Source organism: Sinohyriopsis cumingii, chromosome 16, assembly GCF_028554795.1.
Source record: "Sinohyriopsis cumingii isolate HCF-2022 chromosome 16, ASM2855479v2, whole genome shotgun sequence".
NCBI lineage: Eukaryota > Metazoa > Mollusca > Bivalvia > Unionida > Unionidae > Sinohyriopsis > Sinohyriopsis cumingii.
The window spans coordinates 96,134,017-96,156,375 of NC_142976.1; the positions used below are offsets into that span (position 1 = coordinate 96,134,017).

Below are 22,359 nucleotides of genomic sequence, written 5' to 3' on the forward strand. Positions count from 1 at the left end.
ATCTCTCTCTCTTTTTTTCTTTCAGCATGTTTTTATTGTTCTCTGTCTCATTTTTTCATTATAAAATTTTTTTGAGCACTGTTCAATTATACAGACTTCCATTAATTATTTTTCACTCACTTGCTTGTTAAAAGTTTGAAAGTATTCATGAAGGTTTTCCCGGGTTCTTCCTCCACCATTAATACTGGCCGCCGTGTATAGCCTATTGTGTGCTGAAAAATGGCATTAAACTCTACAACAACAACAAAAAAAGTATTCATGAAACTTATTTTCAAAAAGATTTTAATTAAGTTTATGTTTATAAAAATGTTGTAATCAAATTTATATGCATAAAAGGTATTTATCAAATTTAAAGTTTTTGACAAATTTTATTTATATTCTTAAAAAGTATTAATCAAGTTTATATTAATTAAAAAAGTATATTGATGAAACATTCATCAAATATATATACATAAAAACTATTTATCGAATTTATATTTGAAATTATTCAGAAATGTGTTCCCCGTCAAAAAAGCCACTGTTACACTGCAGCTTGCCTGTATTTTTGGAACCCCACACATCTCTTTGGCAGACCTGCCAACTCTTACGATTTTGCCATAAGTCTTACAAAATTTACCCTTAAAATACGGACTTACGGCATACAAGCAAAAACTACAAAAAGAATTATCATTGCCGAAAATTCCGGAAAATATGATCATCCTTGTTTGATTTGGATCCGGGTTTCATATTAGAAGTAGTGAAATTGGTCAGGGAACCAGACTAACTTTACAGCAGCACATCAGACGCTTTAAACTGCAGCTATTTGTTTATACGAAACATCTGCATAATCAAACTGTTGATCATAGAATTTTTTTTTATAAATGGTGTCCAGCAGGCGATGCATGTATGAGACAAAAGGGGAAAAAAGCCTCTTGAAAAGTGTTAATAATCAACACAGAAAAATAAAAAGGAATAGTCAGATTCTTGTGAATATAAGCTGGAAGAAGGGACACAGTTATGTTTGTTGGACATCATGTGCCAATTTGAGTATGGCTCATGGCGGGAAATATGATTGCTATCATCATGTGGAATGGAAAAAAGAATTTCCAAGAATTACATCAAGTTGAGAGATAGCAACAAGCCATTGAGCTCCATAGGGTTTGGAACTAAAATTTGTGCAACTGTACTACTGGTAAATAAAGTCTACATGTAGTTTACAAACTTTTCAGTTGAACCTAATGTTTATCGTTGCTGCATGTTCCAAATTCCGAACTTTTGATTACATTTTCAAGCTTTACAATAAAAGTTTATGGGATTTTATTACACCTTATTGAAAACTGGTCAATCTTACGGAAAAAAATCAACTACCTTACTGAGATGAACTCATCAGGGTTGGCAGGTCTGCATTGAGGGTGGAGAGAGAGGAGAGGATTAAGGAAAAAAACCTCCACCATCCCTCTGCTAGTCCTGACAGTTGCCATGGCAGCTCGCAGAGAATTGCTCTGCACACCATGCTCTTTCGCAGAGTTGTCAAGGATGACCATTGCGGAATGGACATGGTCTCTATAAAAATGGGTGTGGTTTACTGTGTTTTTGACCAACGCGAGCATGCTCTTTAGAGGTTTATGGAGAGGCGCTCATTTATCTGCATCGTTATCGGCTGATTACACACATTTCCTAGTTCTAATGAAGATTATATAATAGGTATAATGCCAAGTCAAATTTTAGATAATATGAACATAGTCACAAGGCCTCAAAAACTGCATTAATACTACTGTACTATTTTCATTTACAAAGACTGATTGACACCTTTTGCAATGTTTACTCTTTTACTTTATTCAAGTTATAACACATATTCATGGGTTTCACTGCAATTCCCTAAATCAATGGGATATCACAGATAGGCAGATAACTTTTTGCCCTTTTAAGCTGATCCAGACACAAGCTGAATTAGGATTACCAGCATGCTGGTGTTGTAAATATTTAGTGCAATGCTCCCCCAATTCTCACCACCTACAGTTACCAGCAATTAATTGGAACCAGTTGATATGCACTTTAAGTCTTCTTTTTATTTGCTACCCTCACTATCCATTGTCTGTCAACCCTAATCAGTGACATATAAGTTATGCTTATAGACCTCAAACATCCATAATGTTTGTCAGTCGGAAAAGTTAGTGATTAGTATTAGATGAACTTGGTAGCTACTTATCTAGAGACCAATAGTGCATGACACACTGCTTACAGTCAGTCATTGTCTCAGCTGACTGCCCTTAAGACCATTCATGATAATAGCCTGCCAGCGTAATCCTAATGAAAACGATCATGAGTGCAAGTTTAATTAATTAAAAGAAAGTCGATGTAAGCCTGTGTAAAGTTATCTTCAAATCTTCTGTAAATATGATTAAAGCTTAATCTAATTAAAATTCATTTTTATTGAATTATATATTGGTTGAATTTACTTGTGTATATCAATATACCTAGCTTTCAGATCAACTTAGTCATCTGCCACCCTCATTCACCCACCATTTTAATACTTGTACAAAACTAGGTGAGTAATTGAGGGAGCATAGTAGTAGCACTACAGAGTTTGCTTTCATATTGATGGATGTACGATCATGTTCAACAGAACAATATTTTTCAGTGGGAGGATACATGTCAGATTAACATTTCCCCCAGAATATCCCCATAGTCCTCCAGAGATTAGATTTATTTTTCGGATTTCCCATCCCGATAGTAGGTAATGATTGAGATATTAATCACATATAAAATTTGTTTAACAATTTAGCTTGTTAATAATGCAGCAATATGCAAATAACTACATAAACAAAGTATACAGTATAATGTGTTGCTTACAGTGTTGTATCGTATGAACAGTTTATGATTTTGTTTGTTGATGACATGGTTTGTTGTTGCCACTTGTTATATAAGACAGTGTGACAAAAAAATTTGTTATGTGAAATTATGTTGCCAATGATAATGTTAACTGATAAAGTTCATATCTTTTTCTCTCTCTCTTTTTTCTTTTAGCACATTGTTTGTCTTTTATGTCCTCTTTCTCTTTCTCATTTTTGTCATTAATTATAAAATTGTTGTGAGCACTGTTGAATTATACAGACTTTCTTTCATTATTTTTTACTCACTTATTAAAATTTTACAAGTATTCATGATACTTATATTCATAAAAAGTATTAATTCAGTTTATATTTATATAAAAGTATTAATTCAATTTATATTTATATAAAAGTATTAATTCAATTTATATTCATAAAAGGTATGATCAAGTTTACATTCATTAAAATGTATATATTATGAAAGTATTCATCTAACATATGTTCATGAAAAGTATTTATCCAATTTATATTTGAAAAGTAATCAGAGTAATAACTGCATTAATAGTCATGTCAGTACTTGTCAGCAGCTGTATTCCCATTAGTGATGCCAACTAGATGTTGTTTGCTGTGTTCCCATTAGTGGTGCCAACTAGATGTTGTTTGCTGTGTTCCCATTAGTGGTACCAACTAGATGTTGTTTGCTGTGTACCCATTAGTGATACCAAATAACCATTGTCAGCAGCTGTGTCCCATTAGTGATGCCAACTAGATGTTGTTTGCTGTGTTCCCATTAGTGGTACCAACTAGATGTTGTTTGCTGTGTTCCCATTAGTGGTACCAACTAGATGTTGTTTGCTGTGTTCCCATTAGTGGTACCAAATAACCATTGTCAGCAGCTGTGTCCCATTAGTGATGCCAACTAGATGGTGTTTGCTGTGTTCCCATTAGTGGTACCAAATAACCATTGTCAGCAGCTGTGTCCCATTAGTGATGCCAGCTAGATGTTGTTTGCTGTGTTCCCATTAGTGGTGCCAACTAGATGTTGTTTGCTGTGTTCCCATTAGTGTTACCAACTAGATGTTGTTTGCTGTGTACCCATTAGTGATACCAAATAACCATTGTCAGCAGCTGTGTCCCATTAGTGATGCCAACTAGATGTTGTTTGCTGTGTTCCCATTAGTGGTACCAACTAGATGTTGTTTGCTGTGTTCCCATTAGTGGTACCAACTAGATGTTGTTTGCTGTGTTCCCATTAGTGGTACCAAATAACCATTGTCAGCAGCTGTGTCCCATTAGTGATGCCAACTAGATGTTGTTTGCTGTGTTCCCATTAGTGATACCAAATAACCATTGTCAGCAGCTGTGTCCCATTAGTGATGCCAACTAGATGTTGTTTGCTGTGTTCCCATTAGTGGTACCAACTAGATGTTGTTTGCTGTGTTCCCATTAGTGGTACCAACTAGATGTTGTTTGCTGTGTTCCCATTAGTGGTACCAACTAGATGTTGTTTGCTGTGTTCCCATTAGTGGTATTAAATAAATGTTGTTTGCAGATTTGTTCCCCAGTAGTGTTATCTAAAAAGCTACTGTTACAGTACAGCTCGCATGTATTTTCAGAACCCCACACATCACATTGGGGGTGGAGAGGATTAAGAAAATAAACCTCCACCATCCCTCTGCTAGTCCTGACAGAGTTGCTGTGGCAGCTCACAGAGAATTGTTCTGCACACCATGCTCTCTTGCAGAGTTGTCAAGGATGACCATTGCAGAGTGGACATGGTGTCTATAAAATGGGCGTGGTTTGCTGTATTTGACCAAAGCAAGCATTCTCTTTAGAGGTTTATGAAGAGACTGTGATTTATATGCATCATTTTTAGCTGATTATACACATTTCCTAGTTCTAATGAAGATTATGTAATAGATATTATGGCAAATCAAATTACAGATACACTGTAAAATTAACATAAAATGTAGTCATAATGCTTCAAAAGCTGTACTAATGCTGCTGTACTTCTTTCATTTACAAAAGGCTGATTTACACCGTTTGCAATATGTTGACACATTTTGTTTATTCAAAGAAATCTGAGCAAACTTCTGCACTGATTTGACGAGACCTTGTTGATCTTCTCTTGCACAGTGCAAATTTGTCCTACTGTTTAAACACGAAAAGTGATCCTCTGAGCTATGTACATGCAAATTCCCGATGACAGCCACTTCTGTTTAAAAAAAATAAGCAACAACAAAACAAAAATCACTGAATTTTCACTTAAATGCGAACCATGTGTTTAGTCCTTGAAAAGTAATAACCCAGTCAAGAGGCTGAATGTACATGTACACAACTGGAGCAGATGTTCTGCAGAAATAAAAACAGTGGCCATTGTAAACACTGTTATAAAATTTTAGCATCAGATGACGATGTCAATTTTAGCATGGGATAGGTGTGTTTCTGACACAAAGCCATCTGTCTTGGCACGTCATACTTTAAACTCTAATCATTGTCCCATCATTAAAAACAAGTTTGGTAATTGTTTGTAATTAGTCTGACCTCGGCGTATGGTTGTAATGAATAATAATGTGGAAAACTCAAATCTTAAATGTTCAACAAATTTATGGCTTTCTGCATGATTGTAGCCACATGTATCCTATTATTTGTTTGTTCATGTAAAGGAAAGTATAAAAACAGTTTTTATCATGATACAAAAACTAATTAGTTATATGGAAATGATGCATCAATGACCTAGTTGTAATATAGATCTAAGGTGTTTCATTATTTCATTTAAATTTCGTGTTTGCTACTAGTGGAGCATATGGCTGTTGAGACAAAAAAATATAAAACATGCAAACCAATTTCTTGATTGATTCCTTATCTCATGATTGAACAATCGATTGATCAGTGATAAAATAATGGATGTTAAATTTACATTTTTCTAACATGATGTAATGACTTTATGGAAATAAAAGACCTATCAGTAGTAGTAATACCATGTTTGGTCTCTGCATTTATCTCAGATTGGTGTAGTGCCTTCCACTGCATTTTATGGAATCCTCTACTTAAAATGAAACGAAAGCTTAAGAAAGTGCTAACAGATCTATTTCAAGTACATTTAGCACAATGAATATTATTTCCAAACAAAAATTCTCAATACAGTGTTATCAGAATGTACAGACACATTCATTTCATTATTTCTGCAGCAGTTCGTGCAATATACTTTGTTAAGTATCATATGAAATTTAGTAATACTGCACTCTCTGCAGTGAAAAGAACAATAATGAAAGATAGCTGTCGAACATTTTACTACAAAATCATATTTATACTTGACTGATGTGAAACAATATTTCACAAGTTCCAATAGTTACCCTGGATCAGGTAAAGTGTTAGGGGGGTGTCCAAAATTTCAAAAGGGCCCTAACTTTGCTCAAAAGAGTACCAAACCGAAAGACTATGTGTCTGTTTACTCAGAGTGTGCATTATACCCAATAAACATACACAGTAATAAATCGACAGTCAAATTTCAAGTGACAGGTGAATGTACATTTGTGTGTCTACGTTTTTTTTAGTGTGGCAAAGGGAGCCGTGATGAGTTCTCAGTAATGTACTATTTCGTCTGATATCCAATCACATGATTGTAGAGGTGTGATTTAAACTTGAGATTTATTATATAAAGATACACCATGCCATTTCTTTTCTTATTTGAATAAATTTATCTTGTGATGAATGAAATAACCAAAAATATCCCAGTTGGAAGGAAGAATCTAGCCCCATAAATTAAATGTCCAGTCCCTTGCAGTACACATGTAGCTAAAACTGAGCAAGTATTTATATTTATATATTTACCCTAGTCATCACAAATTCAGAATGTAATCATTTTTCTAGGTGTTTGTATAAACAAAAATGTAGCAGTTGACTGGAATTTAATTGTCTAAAAATTAAAGGATTACTTTTTGTGTTTAAACAGCAACATAAATTTACACTGTTCAAGAGAAGATCAATATGGTGTGCCTCTCATCAAGTCAGTGCTTAAGTTTGTTCAGATTTCTTTGAATAAAATAAAAGTGTAAATGTGTTCAGATTTCTTTGTATAAAGTTAAAGTGTAAATGTGTTAGATTTTTTTAAAATAAAATAAATGTATAAATGTGTTGCAAATGAAATCAATCAACCTTTTCCTTATGTACAGAATATACAAGACTTTTTATTTATTTTTCTATGGTCCCAATATATTTGATAGAAATTAAGATCACTTGATTCTTGAAATGGTATCTGATTGTAAATCATGCATGACCTCTCGGTCATCATTCATTGACTACTCAAATGTCAATTGATTCAGTAAAACTATCATTGTTAATGACTGGACCATAATTAGAGCTACATGTGTAAGTGTAAGTCATTCATGTGATAGAAATGCACCTTTCTCAAGCTGAAATTGTTTAGACAGGTCACTGCCTTGATTTTTGACTCATTCTTTTTTGTGGTATATAAAAGGACACTATGCCATTCCTTGCTGTACTTGAAAAAACAAACTTGTGAATGAAATAATAACAAATACCACCATCGAAAATAATAATTTAAACCTCATATAATTAAATCGCCAGTTCCTTTCAGCACACATGCATTCATAATTGAACCAGCTGATAGTCATGTACATGTATATTCAATCTTGTAACTGGGCATTTCTGCGTAAGGACTAAACACGTTGCTGAAATGGTATTTGATCATTAATCACTCATGACATTGCAGTCTTTCCATTGATTAACCGTTCAAATGTCAATCAATTATACTGATCAGCGGCTCCATGCTGGCCAAGGTGTAGTGGTGATTTGTAAGTATTTTATTGCTCCATTATGGGGCATTATTGCAGAGTGAAAGTGGAGTGAATTAAATCCCACACTGTGGTGCGTGGGATTCTGAAAATAGACATGAGCTGTACTGTAGTTGAAGTGTTCCCATTAGTGGTACCAAAAAGCCATTGTTAGCTGCAGTGTTCCCATTAGTGGTACCAATTAACCATTGTCATCAGCAGTGTTCCCATGACTTCTACCAATTAGCCATAGTGAGCGGACTTTTCCATTCATATTGTGTTACCAAATTTTCCATTCATGTTACCAAATAGCTGTTATCAGTGTTCCCATTAGTAGTATCAAGTAGCCATTGTCAGCTGGTTTGTTCTGTTTATGGTACCAAATAGTCATTATCAGCAACTCTGTTCCCTTTAGTGGTACCAAATAGCCATTATCTACTAATAGTCCCAGATGACTATTAAATTTTGTACAATGATCCACTTTAGCTACCACTTTTTACTTTTCTTTTACATTGTAGAAGGGAAACATATTCCGGTTATGACAAGATTTCAGTTATTTTGGTAGTTTTTCCTAGTATCTGCCCTTTTTTGTAGAGAAAACTTATATTTAACAATATTCCTATTTTAGTAAACAGTATTGTTAATGCTGATATTAATCAGCAAGGTTTGATATTTTGAAGCTGATGAAGATAAATACTGGGATGACAAAAATGATGACTGAAGATAACTTTGATTAAAAAAATTTCTCCCTTTCAGTATCTCCAGATGGCACAGTTGACCCCAGAGTATATTTTAAGAAATGGCAATCTGTACCGACTGTAAAAACTCTGTTGGACTCTATCTCCAAGATTCTTAAAGGTGAGGCCTTAAATTCAGCTTCTTTGTCAAAAGCGAGTTCTTTGATGATCATGGTAGTTTTTAGTAGGTCTGACACGCTTAGTTTTGTGCCACCAGCTGTACTTACACATTAGAAGAGCAGATAATATTTTAGTAATGAATTTTACTTTTAAAATAAGGTAATATTGTCATACCCTCTGAAAATGAATTTGGTGGTGGTGTTGGATGTATATTGTAGAGTCAGTTTGCACACCTAACTGAGTGTGGTCTTGGTAGTATTTGGTGCATCAGCTTGCCCACATGTATGGTGGTGGTTGGGGCGGTATGTTGAAATGTCAGCTTGCCCACCTGTGTAGTGTTGGTGTTGGGGAATATATTGGAATGTCATATACAGTGATGTTGTTGGAGTGTATATTGGAGTGTAAGCTTTCCCACCTATCTGGTGCTGGTGTTAGGGGGATTGGGTTATGGGAGTGTCAGCTAGGCCACCTGTACAGTGGTGGTGTTTGGGTATATTAGATTGTCAGCTTGCCTATCTGGTGCTGGTGTTAGGGGGAGTGGGTTATGGGAGTGTAAGCTAGGCCACCTGTACAGTGGTGGTGTTTGGATATATTGGATTGTCAGCTTGCCTACCTATCTGGTGCTGGTGTTAGGGGGAGGGGTTATGGGAGTGTCAACTAGCCCATCTGTACAGTTGGGGGGCAATATTGGAGTGTCAGCTTGCCCATTTGCTTGTGGTGTTAATCAATTATATTGAAGTGTCAGTTTGCCTTTGTGTACAGTGGTGGTGTTCGGGGGTATATTGGACTGCTTTCTTGCCCACCTGTAAAGTGGTGGTGTTGAGGGGGTATATTGGACTGTCAGCTTACCCACCAGCACAGCGGTGGTGTTCATGTATATTGAAGTGTCAGTTTGCCCATGTGTATGGTGTTAGTGTTTGGGAATATATTGGAGTGTCAGCTTACCCAGCTTTATGGTGGTGGGGTTCGGGTATATTAAAGTGTCAGTTTGCCCACCTATCTGGTGGTGAGGTCGGGGGATTTGGAGTGTCAGCTTTCCCACCTGTACGAAGGTGGTGTTCAATTACATGGGTGTGTCAACTTGCCTGCCTGTATAGTGGTGGTGTAATCAGGCATATTGGAGTGTCAGTTTGCCCACCTGTACAATTGTTGATTGCACTTTTGTGCACTTAGTCTCTCTTGAACCTTTGAAATATCTTAGTGAAACTAGGTATGCATTTGTTTCATGACTGGATAAAGGGTCTTGCACAATATGGACTTTGTTTGATCAGCTTTTGTATCCTGGCTGAATATTGTATCCTGTAAACAGGGTTCCCACACTACCAGGAAATCAGGAAAAAGTCGTGAGAAATAATAATTTTTTTCCTGACTGTGAAAAGTTCTTGAATTTTGCAAATATTGATGAATGTCGGGGAAAAACCTGGGCATTTTCCTCCACAACTTGACACTCAAAACAATTATGTAATTGAGTTGTAACTGAACTGATCGTGAATTAAATTTATAGAGTTCTAACCAGAATATTAGGAGGTTGCAGTGTGGATTTGGGTGCTTGCCTTAAATATATTTGTGGAGAAAATCCAAAGGCTCAGTGGATTAGATTCATCTAGTAGACTTTTTGTTTCACAGACAGTTCGATATCCGTATATCTTTTTTTATATGGAAGGTATGAAAACCAGTCTAGCAGCACAAGAGGAGGACATGGTAGCGTTCTAAAACTTCATTGGTGAAATTTGAGCTGGTACTAGTGATTTCGATTGCTTGTCTCATGAGCACACAAAATCTCACAACTGTCATTTTCATATATTGTAGAAAAAAAATATTATATGAAAGTCGTATACTGGTTGTAATAGTAATACAAAAATGAAAGAGCAGAAAATTCTCTATATTTATTCTGAGACCTACTTCCAGAGTTTTGTTGTATTGTGTGTCTACCATGTTGACATGATCTCTCTCACGCAGGGAGCATACATATGAAGCAGAGAACCAGACTGCACTGCTTGATGACTCATACTGGCCAAGTTTCTTGTAGGTGTTCTCGAAATAAATATATTGAGAATTATATGTTCTTTCTGGTTTTTACAAAAGGTATCAGACTTTCATTTAATATAATTGAAATTTTGTACAACGACATTAAAAAGGAGTTTGTTGTTGATATCACATGACTTTTGGACTTCAGATGTCGTTGTTTGAGAGTTGTGAAGTCATTGTGATGTCCACGGATTAAAGACATAACAAATATAATACTTGCCATTTTTGAGAAAATAATTAATTTTCCTATCGATTTCATGCAGGTATAAGTCGATATAACATAGCTTAAATTGGTTGGACCCGCTGGTAAGCTATCTTATGGTGGCAGCAAATTCCAAAATTTTTATATGTAATTGCTCTGAACCCACACTCCATCCTAAATGTCCACATGTGAAAAAATGTTGTTGGAATATTCGGAGGAAACCCAGATTAGATAAATGTTGAATCTCTGAGCTGAACTTTGGTGCAGAACTGTTACACAGTGACATGTAGCTTGAAGCATTGGTTTCAGATCTTAAATAGAATGCAGGAGAAATGGGAAATTTTCATCCCTTTTTATTATATATTAAGAAATGATAAGAGCCCATGTATCAATACAGATTTTGGGACTGGTTTATTGAACTACAAGAAGACAGGTTCATTTTACAGAAAATTTAGTCCTTGTTTATGCAGCAATATATAATTTTCAAGGTCTTTGTCAAAATTTAAATCAACCCTTTTGTAAATGTCTTTAAATGATGGAATTTGTAATCAAATCATCTTAAGGAGTTTAGGTTGGTTGAAAAATCTTGAGATTTTATTGGCACACATAAATTCAGGGTAAGACTTTTTTCATTACAAGACAAGATTCTAATACTTTGCATTTATTGGAGGTTTTTTTATACTGTGAAAGGAAATGTTTACTTTGTATAACATGCACATATATTGCTGTAGAATTCTTTCGAATTAAAGGTTTGAAAGGAAACAAAATAATTTATGCTCATTATGTTTATTCCACATAGCAACTTAATTCAGGTCAGCAAAGTAAAGTTAGAATTTGTATTCTGTACATTTAAATGGCTTTAAATGCCAATTTATAGGAATATAGTCGGATTTGTTTTGTATGACTCATTTTATGGTTTTGTACTGACATATATGTTTTGGAGTCTTGAAAGAGAAACATCATCAGATTTGGAAAATGCATGTTTATAATCCAAAATGTTCTTTAATTCCATTCAGTAATGGTCATATGTTAACCTTGAAAACATTAATTTCATCCTGGAAAAGACCTGGAAATTTATATTTAGAAAAGCGTGGGAACCATGTGTAAAATATGCAATATCTCTGATCACAGGGTTCTCAATAGCTGCGTACTCTTGGGTTTTGATGCGTAGAATTTAAATTGTACCCATTTCTGATATGTAGACATTACATCCTGTGTGTTTTTGTGATGCACGTCGATTTTGGCTAGAGCATCAGTCTTAATTATCCTTGATTCACCTCTGGCATAATTTCCTACTGAGAGTACACTGACCATAACAAAATGATTGATGCACCAGTGATTGACATTTGCTTCACTACTGTATATCCCTTAATGACCCCTATGCAAACTCAATATAAACTGGGCAGAGCTATCAGATGGCTGATGTCATGCTTAGGCAGACGTAGCTGAATCAGGGTTAGATTTTTTCAAGATTATCTTTGACGTTTATGATAGAGGAAAAGGGAATCAATTATGACTTGATTGGATTGATTTTTGAATCAAATATTTTAGTTTATTTGATTGCCCATCAACATGCATGTGATACTACCTGCGTTAAGACAAAAATACCATTTATCGCACCTACCATTTTAGTTACAATCTATCACTTTTTTATATTTTAAAACAAAAATAATCAGCACAAGAAACTGTAAATTGATTACCTTACTGTTGTAATTGGGAGAGTTGACTCCAGGTGTGGGATGTTTTATGAGTTGTTATAATTAATAAAGGTATCAAAGGTGGTTCACGTTGGAATTTTGGTCTTTTAAATAAAAATCTGCAGATCCAGGAATTTTGTATTTTTCAATTGTTCTTGCTTTGCTCAGGGCCTTTATAGAGGAATGTTTAATGGAAGTTGATGCATGTTTTAGTTCAGTTCATGTCAAAATTAGAGAGCATTAGCTTTATCATTAGGGTGAACTTAGCTTGCGTGAGTATTGGAGAGCAGTCAACAACTTGTAACATTCAGCCACAGAAAACCTAAAGTTTGATATTTCTTGTAGGCTGAGCATGGTTGTTTTGTCATTGCCACATAAAGCTAATTGAGAGAAGACAGTCTCCATTCTTCTCAAAATTAAATTACTGAAGTAGAAATCTGGACTAGAAAGCCATTGTTGGCCTGTTAAGAGTGAAACTTGATAATCACAAATAATGACATCAATGTTCACCAGTCAGTGATCTTGTGAATGAAACTACCAGTGCTTGTGGGTTTTGTTTTTAAAAGATCTTGGCAGTGAACTATGAAATAAATACCTCTTTCTTCATTAAATTGTCATAAACTGGCTTATATTAATGAATCACAATGGGTCAAGAAGTACAATTTCTTTCCAGTCTAGGTCTCAGAAAAACCCTGCTAGTAATGATCATTCCGACACTCGGACTCCAATGAAACAGAAACTTAGCAACTCTTGAGGTGAAAGAGAATAAATCTCCTAAAGTTGTAAGAAACCTTAAGTATCAGTTACTATATACAGCACAAGTGTTTCCCTTTAACATGAGAGAAGAAATCTTAAGCTTCAGTTTGCTCCAAGAATAACAAACAATCCCAGATACAAGATCATGACTCAAAAACAAATGACTCTTGCAATATCAGTTTTTACTTTTGAGATGTTTGTTTTTACACTTGAGATTACGGTATGTACAGTTCATAACAAGCTGTGTACAGTTCATACTCTGCAATACACATGATTTGAACAGTATACTGCACCATATACATAATATGTACAGTTCATAACAAGATATGTACAGTTCATGCTGCACCATACACAAGATATGTACAGTTCATACTGGAACAAGTTACTTGAAGGAATATGGAAATGTTCCCTCCTATCTGCTATTATGGTCTAGTCACTCTCAGTCCATGATTCAGTTGTGTTATACATGTAAATGCATCAGAGGGGGTTCGGGTTGATGCATTGGTTCAACTGGTCAACTATTATGGGTAATTCATTTGTAAATAAAGTACTGAATTGTAACACCATTACATGCACATTTTGTGCGAAAATAGATACATCCAAAAATTGTTACATGTATTTGTAGAAACCTCATTGTTTTTGTTTTCCTCATCTGCCATTCTCATGGTAAATAATATTTAGGTGAGGCTAAAAGGGAATTTCAGATGAGAATAAAAGAACATCTCAATGATATCAACAAAAAAAAGGATAAACCCAGTATCAAAACACTTCAGCCTACTCAATCCCAAGATAGATTCAGTATAAAATAATAGAAATCATTTCATCTCATCCAGGCTTATGTAGTAGCAATATTAAGTGTAAAGATAGAGAATATTTTTGCATACACCAGCTATATACTCTACATCCAATATGGATCAACATCTGTTTAAATGGGTCAAGGCATTTTATTTGATTTCATATACAGTTCATACTGTACTATACACAACATATGTACAGTTCTTATTGTGTCATACACAGAAAATGTACAGTTTATACTGCACCATACACAAAATATGTACAATTAATATTCCTTGAATTTATTTTGTTTTGGGTATTCAGATTTTTGTAGTTTTGCAACCAATGAACTACATTTTCATTTAATTGTAAGATTTATTGGGCGTGATTTGGACAGTGAAGTTTCTTTACATGCAAGTCTTTGTTGGCCATGTTTTGTGTATGATTCAAGTAGTGAAGGGTCTTTATATACAAGTAATTGCTGTGTTTTGGATATTACACAGACAGTGAAGGGTCTTCACATACAGGTCATTGCTGTGTTTTGGATATTACACAGACAGTGAAGGGTCTTCACATACAGGTCATTGCTGTGTTTTGGATATTACACAGACAGTGAAGGGTCTTCACATACAGGTCATAGCTGTGTTTTGGATATTACACAGACAGTGAAGGGTCTTCACATACAGGTCATAGCTGTGTTTCGGATATTACACAGACAGTGAAGGGTCCTCACATGCAGGTCATTGCTGTGTTTTGGATATTACACAGACAGTGAAGGGTCTTCACATGCAGGTCATTGCTGTGTTTTGGATATTACACAGACAGTGAAGGGTCTTCACTTACAGGTCATAGCTGTGTTTTGTGATACCTGTGATTCAGACAGTGAAGGGTCTTTATATACAAGTAATTGCTGTGTTTTGGATATTACACAGTGAAGGGTTTTCAAATGCAAGTCATTACTGGCCATGTTTTTTGTATGTTGGCTATGACACAGACTGTGACACATGTTGGCTATGACACATGCTGGCCATTTGTATACCACTTATGCTTTGAAGCAAACATGAAAATAAACAGATCCAGCTGCAAAATGCATCAACAGATCTTGGTCGATGCAGTTTGTTTGGAGAAATTAGCAGAATAAACATCAAAGACCCTGATCTGCCAGCTATTTATGCAATGGCTGATTGAGGTCAAAGCTGTTTCTAGTTGGACACCACCTAAAAAAGGAGTTTGAATGGTAATTATACAAAATGTTATGCTGATGATGCAGTTTATGTATGAAAAGAATCTTTGGATTTTAGGATTGATAATTGTGAATACTTTACGTCCTGTTTAGAATGTTTTGAAAACAGTCTTGTTCTTCTCTCTAATGTGATGTTTAATAGACCCCAGAATAGGTACCAATTTGCCTGTTAGATCCCCGAGTATTTCAACACTCATATCTAGCCCCTTAATCTTGCATGATACTCAAGTTTTCAGTTGATTTTAAAATAAAATTACCAGCATATTCCCAATTGCAGTATTTCATAAAGCAATATTCTCAAGCCCTGTGCACTTTCTAATTGATGGAGACTAATATATAAATGCCCGAGTCCAGTTCAAGAAATGACTGGCCAAATTAGTGAATTGTTTATGGTTTATACATTATGGTCTTTAATTTCACAAAATTTTTAATGGATAAAAATTGCTGCAAAAAGTACTTTGCCAAACTTGCTAAATTGGTATACTTGCTGTTAATTTACGACTTACACTAGTTCTTTTAAGGTAGAGTAATTTACACTAGTTGTTATAAGGCAGAGTGTAATGTACACTAATTCTTATAAGGTAGAGTGTTATTTACACTAATTCTTATAAGGTAGAGTGTTATTTACACTAATTCTTATAAGGTAGAGCATACCATGTTGTCTAACTGTCCATCCATCCGTTACCATTTTACTTTTTACACAATAACTGGAGTCCTCCATCATCAACAGTTACCACACTTTGTGGATAACTTGCACACTAGGGTAATAGAGCCATCTAGATTTTGGGTCAAAAGATGAAAGATCATAGTTACTGACTGAAAAACAGAAATTGTATTCAAAAAGTAACATTTGTTGGCATCACAACGCTGGACCAAACTTTGTGGATAGCTTGATTATGGGCTTTGGAAAAAAATACACAGTGGGACCCCGCTATAACGTGCTCCGTTATAACACGAATTCGGATATAACGCGGTCGTGGCGTGGCTCCCGAAATTTTATATACATGTATTTTTCTTGTGCAAAAAAAAAAAAAATCTTACAAAGTGCGAAAAAAACGTACAAAGTTGCTTATCATTTTGGGATAGAGATTGCGTATGAATAAAAAATGCAAGACGATCGTGGCTTGGCTCCTGATATTTTATATGTATTTTTCTCGTACACGAAAAAGTACTTTTCTTTCTTCTTAAAAGTAAGAAGAGAAAAACGCATAAAAAGTTTATTCTGGGATCGCGTAGGTCTTCACCAATGTCGCAAACTTGGATTGTTTTTCATTATTGGCTGCAAAACATATCATGTGGCTTTTTTATTTGTTGGCGACATTGTTGGCTGTTTAAACTTTTATTTACAACCATTGGTTTGGAGTGCAGAAATTCAGAGGCCCAATGAAAGGAAGCTGCAAACTGGATATAAAATGCACTGAAATTTATATATTGTTACATAAACAAATTCTTTGTCTATACTGACAAACCATCTAAACAGTGCATTGTTATATCATAATCTGCTTATCCTGACATCTAGCACGAGTTCTGTTATGTTGTGAAATATCCGCTTTTTTGTTGTTGACATTTCTGGTAACGGAGATTAACTGGATGAGGCATTCTCTTGTAATCTGTCTTTCATCGGTATTTCGGCCGCTCGCTAGTAATTAATATATTTACAAAGACGCATTTGTGTGTGGATGGTAAGTAAAATTCCTCTTCTTTTCACTCAGAATTAAATCCTTCAGAACACTCACGTTTTCTGTAATAATCCATGTCGTCAGAACACCTGCGTCTCTATCTTCCGTTGACCCTTTCTTAATTTTCAGACGCATGCGTAGAAGGCAGCATCACGCTGCTACCACAAATGTAAAAAAAAAAAATTAAAAAATTCTTATTGGTTTATTCAGTAGGCATGGAGGGACAGTAACTAGAATAGTCTAAACGACGGCCAATTCTTTTAAAAATGTATCCAGATAAAACAGTTTGCTAAAATTTCAAGGGAAACAGATTACCTTTGAAGCACCGACTGTTATGAAAACATACTCAGCAAATGAAAAAAATCCCCGTCGCAATCATACAATACAATTATTTTATGTTGCCGCCACAGTAAGAAATGGGCATTCGTTTGGTTCTCCAAAGCTGTTCTTTAGCGGCGACCTCAAAAGCGCATGCAGCCTTCATCAAAGAAAGCCGACTACAATCTTTCAATAACAGCAAAGAAGTTTTCTTCAAAGGAAGTCAGTACCAAACTTAAACAAAAGTGATGGAATCTGATGGATTTTTGCATTTTCCAACATGACTGGAACACTTTAACTGTGCTGTGAAAGTTTTCTTTTTGTAGGGAAAAAGTTTATGCCAACGGCGGCTTAAAACGCAAACTTACTTTTACCGACTTCGAACGTACTTCAAAGTAAATATGCTTCGTCATTCGTTACGTGATTGTGCTATGTTTTTCCACTGAATTCAGACCAGTATGACCTGTTACAAAATTAATGAATATTTTAAAGCTGTGTATGCATATTTTCGATGGAATCACTTGTATTGTGGATTCAATGTATATGATGAGGTTCGCAGGTGAGTACACTGCGTTGATACTCTGATCATGCTATACATTAGACATTTATATATAAACAGTATTCACGTATATGTACCAATTCATGGTTCTCTAAATAAAGTATGATGTCTTCTCTCTTTTCACTACAGGTGTATTTCTCATTTAATATGCATTAATTCAAGATAGCAACTGTGCCGACGAAGCACGTATTTTACCGGCGGCATGTATTGCCCCCCCCCCCCCATTTTTTTTTTTTGTTGGGAGGGGGGTACATTTTCTTCAGCTAACTGAGTTGGTTGCATATAACATGGTTCAGTTCATAACGGTTGGATTCTATGGCTCCCAAATATCGTGTTATAGCGGGGTCCCACTGTACTGATTTTAGGATCAAAAGGTTAAAATTCAAGATCACTAAGACTAAATGAAATGAAGAGTTTCTATTCTGAAGCATTACTTCTTTATCACAGACCTGAACCAGACTTTGTGGATGGTTTGCACATGAGGTAAAAAAGAAGCCTAATGATTGGAGGTTCAAAAGTCAATGTCACTGTGACTGAATGAAGATAAATAGTTTCTGCACCAGATTTTTTTTCTCACAACAATGTGTCTTCATCAATTTTATGGCTGACTTGCATACTGGGTAAGAAGGAAAACTATTGATTTTGAGTCGTTGGTCAAGGTTGTTGGCTGAAAGAAGGAAAATTGTTTTTGCATAATAACTTTAAGTCTTGACCACAAAAGGTCAAAGATCAGGATCATTGTGGCTCAAAGAATAACGTTTAGAGTAATTTCCTTGACCAAGCTTTGTCATCAGTGGTTTGCATGTAGGGTAATCAAAAAAATCATAAAGATTCTGGGGTTTAGAGGTCAGAGGTCAGTGTCCTGGTAAGTTTGATATTAAAATAATAGTTTCTGCACAAAGTAACTTTAGTTCAAGAACTTGTACCATGACCAAAAGTCCAGGCCATCAAAACCATTTGGTCAACACTTTCCAGACTCAGTCATACCATGCAAGTGCCTGCATAGAGGAATGTTAAACACGGGTTGGTGAATTATGCACTATTTGTGGTACACTTGTTAGCACTTTATTTAAATTTATTTTTCCATTTTTGCAGAACCAGATTTGATGTATAGAGGAGATGAATATGCAACTTTGCAGTGGGAAAATAGAAATCACAGACAGGATGCAGTAGCTGTCACTTATCTTCCCACAATAGCTGATATTGACTCTTTCCTCCAGATATCATCAAACCTTAACAGAATGTCTATTGCTGTACTTTACACTTAATGATATGATTGAAAAATTGTTAAAGCTACGTTAAAAATCCAAATCACACAGACACACACACATTCACATTTGTCACAGATTTCTGCCTCTCACTTTCAGCCTTGTGGTCAACAAATGTTGCAACCTGTTTGTCGTTCCTGTGATACTGGCACTACAACATAAATACCTTTCCATTCATCTAGATGACACATCCGTACAAAATCATTAAAGTATACGATTGAATGTGCATTTCTAAACAAGTCAATGAGCCTGTCAAAAACATTCCAATTTCAAATTTCCAAGATCTTACCAGAAGTAGATTCTCTTTCCCCTCAATTCATTTTGTATTGCTCAGTTTCCATGTGTGATTACTGATTTGGTTTTACAATTCCAACAACTGTATATTATTCTCTTTGTCCATCGGTGCATACTCCATACACCAATTACACCACATATTGTTGTTCTCATCACAAATCATTAATTCCCTGTCCTTTGTTCATGTCTGCTGAAAGATAAATTTTCACTTTTCCCTATGATCAAATTATTCTTTGATGTCATTTTTCTTTCAGTTTTTGCTTTTTTTCCAAAGGCATGACCTGCTAAAAATGCCACATATGTCCTTTCCTGAAAAGGGGGAATTATGGCTTTGCTATGAAATATAAGATTTCCAATTGTCATATTTCTCTAGGGGGCAGCTCCATCTCAAGGAATCTATGCAATCAGCTTTGTGAAAAATAAAACCAGAGAAATGGAAAAATGGTAATAATAGGCTCATATGGAATTATGAGAAGTTAAATTCAATTGTTCTAACTCTGTGGGTCAATTGAATATTGGAAATTTACACAGTTAACTCTGAGAGAACTTAAACATCAGCCAATCATTCAGATTTTCAAAAACTATGATAACATTAACAAACACTGACTATTTATAACAAACTTTCTAGCCCACTGGACTATTCGGGTTATGAAAATAACTTGCCCGACAGTAAATTTACTAATCCTGGGGTAGCTGAATTTTGAGCCATGTTTATGATAAATGTCGTGCAATGAAAATATACTTGCAAAAGCCATTAAGTTCCCATGTTTATCAGTTATTTTTCTTAATTAAACTGGGAAAAGAAAGCAGAATTTATGGGTGGTGCAAGGAAATGGACTGTGTTGGTTTAAAGACGGGGGAAAAAAAATGCTTCCTCTTTATTGTCCAAGACGTAAAGAAATGTAGGTCAATATAAATTTTTAGATTTAATGTGAAAATTCGCAATTATTCCAGGACATCAATTTAAATCCTCTTGGGGCTCTCATTCGATTTATTTTATTATCAAATTCAGTTTGACATTTTTTCCCAATCGGTTGGTCATAAAGCTGTACTAATACCTGTTTAATACATTTCTTTTAGAGTTTTAAATGGGAAAAAATAAGAATACTTTCTTCATGCTGGGATCAGCTGAGCTCTATTCAGCGAATATGGGATCAACCGAGAATACACTCTTATGCAGTGATCAGCTTTGCACAGATTTAATTAGTTGGGATCAGCCTAGAATACATTACAGCCTAGAATACATTACAGGGTTCCTGCCACAAAGTTAAGAAAAGATTAAGACCTTTCCCAGACCAAAAACTAAAAATTTCCATATCTATCCATGTGACAAGTTTATTAACCTAATCAGTTTTGATATCAACAGGGGATGAAATGTTCATAGTTTTAGAATAAATAAAAATGGAGTCTTTCCTGCATAATTCGAGTGTGCTGAATCTAAAACTGGACTCGTCTTCATATTTTTTCTGATAAATTCTCAGGAAGCATTGAAACACATGCACTGTCAACCATTTTTAATATTTTTCTTGGTCACTTACAAAATCTTGATCTCATGTTATTTCAAGCTGACATCTGCATATTTCTTACATATGGGTATATATATAAATGTTGGGTGAACATTCAGCCATAAGAATAAATAAACTTTTCCTGTATTCCAGGTACTTTGGAAGCCTTTTTATGCATTTTTATCAAGTGCCCCTCCCCCACCATGTTTGTATGAAATACTGTATTCTTTACTCATACACATGTTGAAATTATATGTTGCTCTTAAAATTTGTGTGTAGAGAATTCAAAATTAACTCATCTTTATGATACTGTTTCAAATAAACTCACATCATGCATTTGAACCCATGCACCATCCACCATTTTAATATTGGTCTTTGGTGACTTTTTGCAAAATCTTAACCTCATGGTTATTTCATGCTGAAACTTGTATATTTCTAACACATGGTAATATACAAATATTTTGTGAACATTCAGCTCAGTAATTAATTTACTTTTTCATTGTTTTTCTGGTATTTCTTAACGCCTTTCTTTGCCTTGTTTAAGTGACCTCCCACAATCATTTTTTTCATAAAATACCCTCATGATGAGTCATACAAAATTTGATATTATATCTTACTCTTAAAACATTGCATAATCATTACATTATTCTTGTACATGTATATGTTGATCAGAATTCACAATTTCGTAACAGAAATTGCCACTTAAGTATTAAATTATGATAAGACAGTTTTGGTCAAATTTTATATCTTTAAAAGTAATGACAAAAAATAAACAACCTGAAAAATAACTCACAAGAATGCTTCCACAATTCTACTAAAGATGTCAGTCACATGGACAAAATTCTTGAAAAATTCCTCGTTCACTCTTTCATATTGTACAGGTTTTCCACTAATTTATTATTACAGTAGATCTGCATTTCTATGGTGTAAATTGTGTATGTTGCGACACTGAATTTTGGATGTCAATTTTTTTAAATACTTTGTTGTTAATTCTGATCAGTTTTGAGCAATATCATACAGTTCAAGTAGTAGTATTAAATTGTGAAATTAGAGTGCGAGAAAAGGAATTGGCACAGAGTTCTTTCAAAATATGATTATTTTGTTTTTTTAAATAAAGGGATATGTACACATCATCTGTTTGTTCTTTATAGTGTCAATATTCAGAATAGATTGATATTCACAATAAATGCTGCGAATGTTTTCTTTTCTTCAAAATAATTTAAATTCAACCTCATTTTGCATATGCTAAACAGTAAAAATTTACCAATGCCTCTTGATATCGCGCGTCATTTGTAAATACAAGTCCGAGTCTAACCTTGAATACATGTATACATGAAAAAAAAACCTGTACCCAGTGTTTTAAATACATTTAGTACAAGAAATTAAAACGTGTATCATCTGATTTCTTGGTATAAATGTTCGCTCGGTCATAAATTGTGTTTTTGTGTGTTTATGAACTCAATTTATGCCATATTATTTACATTTTTATGGACCCAAATTCTGGGAAGAGTTACTTTTCTTGCTAGCAAAAGATTGGTCAAAAATTTCAAATCAGGTAAAATCTAATGAATTT

The 22,359-nt window shown here is 34.7% G+C and overlaps 1 protein-coding gene across 3 annotated transcripts in view; it reads left to right on the forward strand.

Annotated features, from left to right (window-relative positions):
• The window catches only part of LOC149781021 (uncharacterized), a 137,845-nt gene extending 115,926 nt beyond the window's left edge, over positions 1-21,919 (forward strand). For all 3 annotated transcript variants that reach the window (XM_089938145.1, XM_089938144.1, XM_089938146.1), the window contains 2 exons: positions 8,363-8,464; positions 18,815-21,919. In XM_089938145.1, coding sequence (XP_089794271.1) covers positions 8,363-8,464; positions 18,815-18,987 — 275 coding nt within the window. In that variant the 3' untranslated portion in view covers positions 18,988-21,919. The remainder of the gene's footprint in view (positions 1-8,362; positions 8,465-18,814) is intronic.
• The last annotated feature ends 440 nt before the right edge of the window (positions 21,920-22,359 follow it).